This window comes from Salmo salar, chromosome 01 (genome assembly GCF_965601325.2).
Source record: "Salmo salar chromosome 01, fSalSal1, whole genome shotgun sequence".
NCBI classification, from domain to species: domain Eukaryota; kingdom Metazoa; phylum Chordata; class Actinopteri; order Salmoniformes; family Salmonidae; genus Salmo; species Salmo salar.
In genome coordinates this window covers 131510001-131516704 of record NC_138291.1, presented here as the reverse complement: position 1 = coordinate 131516704, position 6704 = coordinate 131510001, and the positions used below count along the sequence as shown (strand labels likewise).

At 42.9% G+C, this 6704-nt stretch overlaps 1 protein-coding gene across 2 annotated transcripts in view; it reads right to left on the bottom strand.

The window, feature by feature from the left end:
• Positions 1-3180: 3180 nt before the first annotated feature.
• rpl28 (ribosomal protein L28) overlaps positions 3181-6704 on the bottom strand; it is a 10839-nt gene continuing 7315 nt past the window's right edge. For both annotated transcript variants that reach the window (XM_014123231.3, NM_001139693.1), the window contains 4 exons: positions 6693-6704; positions 6336-6459; positions 4018-4136; positions 3181-3322 (listed from right to left, as the gene is read on the bottom strand). The exon at positions 6693-6704 is cut by the window's right edge. In XM_014123231.3, coding sequence (XP_013978706.1) covers positions 3233-3322; positions 4018-4136; positions 6336-6459; positions 6693-6704 — 345 coding nt within the window. In that variant the 3' untranslated portion in view covers positions 3181-3232. The remainder of the gene's footprint in view (positions 3323-4017; positions 4137-6335; positions 6460-6692) is intronic.

The following is a 6704-nucleotide window of genomic DNA, read 5'->3' as shown; positions in this document are numbered from 1 at the left end:
CTTAGCTTATTAATGAGCTTTGAGGGCACTATGGTGTTGAACGCTGAGCTGTAGTCAATGAATAGCATTCTCACATAGGTGTTCCTTTTGTCCAGGTGGGAAAGGGAAGTGTGGAGTGCAATAGAGATTGCATCATCTGTGGATCTGTTGGGGTGGTATGCAAATTGGAGTGGGTCTAGGGTTTCTGGGATGATGGTGTTGATGTGAGCCATAACCAGCCTTTCAAAGCACTTCATGGCTACAGACGTGAGTGCTACGGGTCGGTAGTCATTTAGGCAGGTGACCTTTAAGTGTTCTTGGGCACAGGCACTATGGTGGTCTGCTTCAAACATGTAGGTGTTACAGACTCCGACAGGAAGAGGTTGAAAATGTCAGTGAAGACACTTGCTAGTTGGTCAGCGCATGCTCGCAGTACACGTCCTGGTAATCCGTCTGGCTCTGCGGCCTGTTGACCTGTCTAAAAGTCTTACATCGGCTGCGGAGAGCATGATCAGAGTCTTCCGGTACAGCTGGTGCTCTCATGCATGTGTCAGTGTTATTTGCCTCAAAGCGAGCCTAGAAGTAGTTTAGGCTCGTGTCACTGAGCAGCTCGCGGCTGTGCTTCCCTTTGTAGTCTGTAATGGTTTCTGTTCTGTAGCTTAGCATCTGCTTCATCTGACCACTTTTTTGTTGATCTAGTCACTGGTGCTTCCTGCTTTAATTTTTGCTTGTAAACAGGAATTAGGAGGATGGAAATATGGTAAGATTTGCCAGCTGCATGTTGATATTGTCGTCGTTCGGCCACGACTCCATGAAGCATAAGATGTAAGTTTTTAATGTCCAGTTTGTAGTTCAATCTTCCCAGTAACTTGTCCATTTTATTGTCCAAAGATTGCATGTTTGCTAGCAGAATTGAGGGAAGTGGGAGTTTATTCGATTTCCGACTTCTCAGAAGGCAGCCCGCTCCCCGGCCTCTCTTTCTCCGCCTCCTCTTCACGCAGTTCACTGGGGTCGGGGCCTGTTCCCGAGGGAGCCATATAGCCTCCGCCTCGGGCTCGTCAGAGTCGTGAAAGAAGAAAAAGGATTCTGCTAGTCCGTGGTGAGTAATCGCAGTCCTGATGTCTTGAAGTTGTTTCGGTCATAAGAGACGGTAGCGACAACATTATGTACATATCAATGGCTGTGTGAAGTTTCTGGATATTGGCAGGAAATGGAACACGCTGTCGTACCTGTCAGAGCATCCCAAAACATGCTCAATGGGTGACATACAGTATCTGGTGAGTATGCAGGCCAAGTAAGAACTGGGACATTTCAACTTCCAGGAATTGTGTACAGATTCTTGCAACATGAGGCTGTGAAACATGAGGTGATGGCGGCAGATGAATGGCACGACAATGGGCGTCAGTATATCGTCACGGTATCTCTGTGCATTCAAACTGCCATCGATAAAATGCTATTTGTTGCCCGTAGCTTATGCCTGCCCATACCATAACTCCATCGCCACCACGGGGCACTCTGTTCACAACATTGACATCAGCAAACCGCTCGTCCACACGACGCCATACACGCTGTCCCAGTACAGTTGAAACCAGGATTTACCCGTGAAGAGCACACTTCTCCAGTGTGCCAGTGGCCATCAAATGTGAGCATTTGCACACTGAAGTCAGTTATGACGCTGAACTGCAGTCAGGTCAAGACCAAGATGAGGGCGAGCATGCAGATGAGCTTCCCTGAGACTGTTTATGACAGTTTGTGCAGAAATTCTTCACTGGTTCAAACCTACAGTTTCATCAGCTGTCCGGGTGGCTGGTCTCAGACAATCCTGCAGGTGAAGAAGCCGGATGTGGAGGTCCTGGGCTAGCGTGGTCACACGTGGTCTGCGGTTGTGAGGCCGGTTGGATGTACTGCCACATTCTCTAAAACGTCGTTGGAAGCGGCTTATGGTAGAGAAATTAACATTCAATTCTCTGGCAACAACAATGGTCGACATTCCTGCAGTCAGCATACCAATTGCACGCTCCCTCAATACATCTGTGGTTTTGTGTTGTGTGACAAGACAGGACATCTTAGAGTTGCCTTTTGTCCCCAGCACAAGTTGCACCGGTGTAATGATCATGGTTTAATCAGCTTCTTGATATGCCATACTTGCCATGTGGATGGATTATCTTGACAAAAGAGAAATGCTCACTAACACAAACGTAAACAAATCAAATCAAATGTATTTATATAGCCCTTCTTACATCAGCTGATATCTCAAAGTGCTGTACAGAAACCCAGCCTAAAACCCCAAACAGCAAGCAATGCAGGTGTAGAAGCACAGTGGCTAGGAAAAACTCCCTAGAAAGGCCAAAACCTAGGAAGAAACCTAGAGGAACCAGGCTGAGGGGTGGCCAGTCCTCTTCTCTTCTGGCTAACAAATGTGTGCCAGAATTTGAAATAAGCTTTTTGTGCATATGGAACATTTCTGGGATTTTTTTCTTTCAGCTCATGAAACCAACACCTCACATGTTGCGTTTATATTTTTGTTCAGTATAGAACCCTGCATGGTGCCATTTATGAATTATGGCTATTTTAAACATGTTTGCTAAGAATATAACTTAACAATTAAAGAATGGACAAAAGAATACCAGCATAGTTTAGAATGTTATTATATGCAAACAGTTTGGAAATGTGCACTGGTGGCCAGAGGGGTATCTTTTGGTTTGAATGATCACCAGAGTTGACGTGGGCAGACTTCTTTACTATACAACTTTGTCCATTAACAAACAAAAAGGTGGCTTCTGCGCCATTCTCACCACCCCCGGTTCCAGATAAGAAAAAAGTAGTTAAAACATGAGTCAATCATTAGAAATAAGCATTAATTAATCTGCCAAAATGAAGACAATTATAATGTAGAAGAACTTATATGCAGTTGTCAGCAGCAGCCGAAATAGAGATCAGCAACATTCTTCTAATGGCTTTATGAAATAGTCGCCTCGATTGACTCCACACTTAAACACAATTAGCTTATTGTCATTGTCAGGCTGGGTTTGCAGCTCTATTTGGTATATCCAATTATTGCCTAGCTTGTAACGTGGCAAATTAAAGTAGCTTAGCCTTTTCTGTTTAGCTAGCCAAGTTATCAAGCTTACAAACGTGAAAAAAAACACATTGTGCTTTATTCGTATTAAAATATAAAACATTAAAGACATGACAGGGTAGTGTTTTTCAACAATATTTTTTATTTATTTATTTGTCGTAATTTTGCAACTATTTATGCGGTTTTGGCAGCCTTGGAACGCCTTTTCTTTACCACCACAGGCTTCTGGCTCATCAGGATGGCACTGGCACGACGCAGCGCAGCCTAGGAAAACAAAGCACACCACTCAACTAATGACTCAAGATGTTAGACTGAGATCGATCTTTACCTCAAGGTGTCAAACTCATTCCATGTAGGGCCTAGTGTCTGCAAGTTTTTGTTTTTTCCTTTCAATTAAGTCCTAGACAACTAGGCGTGGGGAGTTCTTTACTAATTAGTGACCTTAACTCATCAATCAAGTACAAGGGAGGAGCGAAAACCCGCAGCCACTCAGCCCTCCGTGGAATGAGTTTGACACTTGTGCTTTACCTGCTTAGGGTCTAACCATTAATCCATTATACAACCTTAAGTCCTACGGGTTTATTCAAGGTCTATAGCGCCAAGGGCCAGTTTCCTGGACACTGATTAAGCCTACAGCTGGACTAAAAATTCGGTAACTGCCATTGAACATACTTTAGTCCAGGGCCAGGATTAATCCATGTCAGAAAAATTAAAAAGTTCACTGTCAGTGAGATAGATACTCAATGTCTCAGCTGTAAACTTGGGTAGCACTACAGCAGTCTTTAATCCTAGTCCTGAATCCCACAAGATATACAGGCTTTCGTTCCAACCCAGCGCTAACAAACCCGATTCAACATATAGTGCTGGTCTGGAACAAAAGCCACCACACCCTGTTGGTCCCAAGGACCAATATTGAAGACCAATAGAAAAACATGAGGTTTAGTAGATAGAGGGCTCACCATGCGCAGGTCCTTCCTGTAGTTGTTCTTGCGGATGATGTGCCTCAGGCTGCTCAGAGTGGCGCGGGAGTTCTTGTTGATGGTGATCTTCTCATATGAAGTGGCAGGCTTGCGCTGGCCTGAGGAATAACAAGAAAAGGTATCATTAACATGACCAAGCTCCCTCAATTCTCTGAGTACGCTCTGACTTAAAGCAATGAGTCATGAGCGGTTAGATCCACATGAACGTGGATCACAGGCACAACAGCTACCTAATATCTTTACAACAACACGAAGCAGCAGGACAACTTTGCTAAGGTGATTTACGACTGAGGTGGATTATCATCACATGTATCAAAGCATCACCACATACAGGTATGTGAACTGTTCTTGCATTTCCTGGTTGTTAATATGGAGGGGTAAAAAACAAACCAAACGTTTCGGCATCACACCATCAGTGTAAAAAGGTCAGCACACACACCTGGCTCCCATTTCAAAGATGATTACACATACTGTACTTCACATTTATAAAACAGACTAAACAGCTAGTATAACATTCTGGACTAAAATACTGCTAGTGATAAGTTGTACCGTAATGCACGCGCGACAAACTGAGCATTCATTTTCCAGAATGAATGTTCATTGGTACATGTGTTCGTAGTGTCTGTGCTGCTTGGAATTTGAGTTGAAACATAAACAGGGTATGAAAGGAGTTAACTTCTATTACAGTAAAATAATGTCTCCATGTGTTACGGTGTCCATATGACCTATTCTGTTGGACCAAACCTCAAATAGCAAGTTGAAACCGTTTGTCAGAGAGGAAGATGTGATCTCTCATCTTTGTTGTTGTGAGTGGTAGGGGGAGGGGCTTGGGAGATAGCGGTGAAGCGAGAAGTTTCACTCTCGCCAAAATCGGTCCAAAATAATCCCAATGCGTTTCTATGCACTTATTTTGAACCTAAGCTTGGCGCCTGCCCTCCCGCCTAAGGGACAACGAATCCCATTGTTAGGGCGGAGACATGAGCATCTAGTCATTATATACAGATCTCTGATGTAAATGGGAAGGTGCGAACGTGACCAGACCAAAAAGTCAACATGAGAACAAGTGGACATAAATGCTCAAAAACAAAAAAATACCTTGATTCTCCGATACAGGCATTTAGAATATTGCGCAAAAACAGAAATTCTAACTATTTCCAATCTGTCAGTGGGGTGGGTAGATTCTCAGTCTGCCCTATGGCTCAGCACACATGCCTACACCCAAACCATTAACTGACACAGAGCCACTGAGCTTACATAAGTAATCTGAAAGATCCAGCTTAGAGGCCAAGCTCCTGAGCTCCCATCAACAGCAATTCATTTTAAATGGAAAATTAATGTGTTCATGCAAAAACCTTTAGTACATTGAATTGTACCTCATCAATTCTTGCCCCTAGTCAAAACAAATCCTTCCAAATAAAACATATCGTTCCTGTATCATATCAGAGCCCATGCATCTATACATGTATCGAATCTTTCATGAAAGGAGATGCACATCTCTAATTTTCAGCAATTAAAATTGTAAAAGTCTTGTCTTTCTACACAATACCGCAACACATTTTTCAAATCTGGGTGGTAAATTCTATGAAGTATTCAATAATTGTGTGCATTTTGGATGGAATCAAGGCATTAGAATGTACCAGAGGCCACCAAAATAGAGCTCCTCCGGCAAAACAATTTAAGCACCCCCCCGGGTACTTTTTCCATTTGACTGGCTACCCCATGTACTTGTAGAAAACACTGAATAACATAGATCATGTATTCCATTGTAATGACATACATCTTGTGAATTTTCTTGCTTGATCATGTGACACATCCTTGAAATAGAAGCCAGGTGTGTGTGCCAGCCATTTCACATTGATGATTGCTTGATGCTGGGGCGGCAGCGTAGCCTAGTGGTTAGAGCAAGTTCAAATCCCCGAGCTGACAAGGTACAAATCTGTCATTCTGCCCCTGAACAGGCAGCTAACCCACTGTTCCTAGGCCGTTATTGAAAATAAGAATTTGTTCTTAACTGACTTGCCTAGTTAAATAAAGGTAAAATTAAAAAATTAAAAAGTGCCAAAACGTTTGGTTTTCATCTTTTATTTATACACTTTACTGCACTATAAGCTTTTGGACACTATGAGATTTAAATAAACATCTTTACTTTTGCATTCAAGCCTCAAAGGGATAAATCCAAAACTTCCAACATTTCTTCCAGTATCCTAAATTTGACTCCTACGCACCTGAAACCGACACCATTTCATATAAAGGACTTAAAAATATCTATCATTGGTATTTTGGACAACCATGTTTACCTGCGCGCTTCTTCAGCACGACAACCACACCCTTGCCATCAGCTGCAGGCTGAACACCAACAGTCTTTCTGTGCACTAGGCCGTTGAAACGGAAAGAGTTCTTGGACTTCAGGTTGTTGGGCTCCTGGTAAACAAGTGAGAAATACATTTGACTAACAAATCTTAAATCCTCAAATCAGCAGCAAGGACAAATCCTGCAACAAGACCCTGCATGGTCAATCATGTACATTCAGACCATAGACACATTCCCAAGATAACAACACTCTCAAAGAGCATGTGAATGCATGCATGATCTACTTCATGATCCACCAGGTATGTGGAGTACTCTTACTAGGACCATCTGTCAGTTGTACTCACGGTACTGTAGGT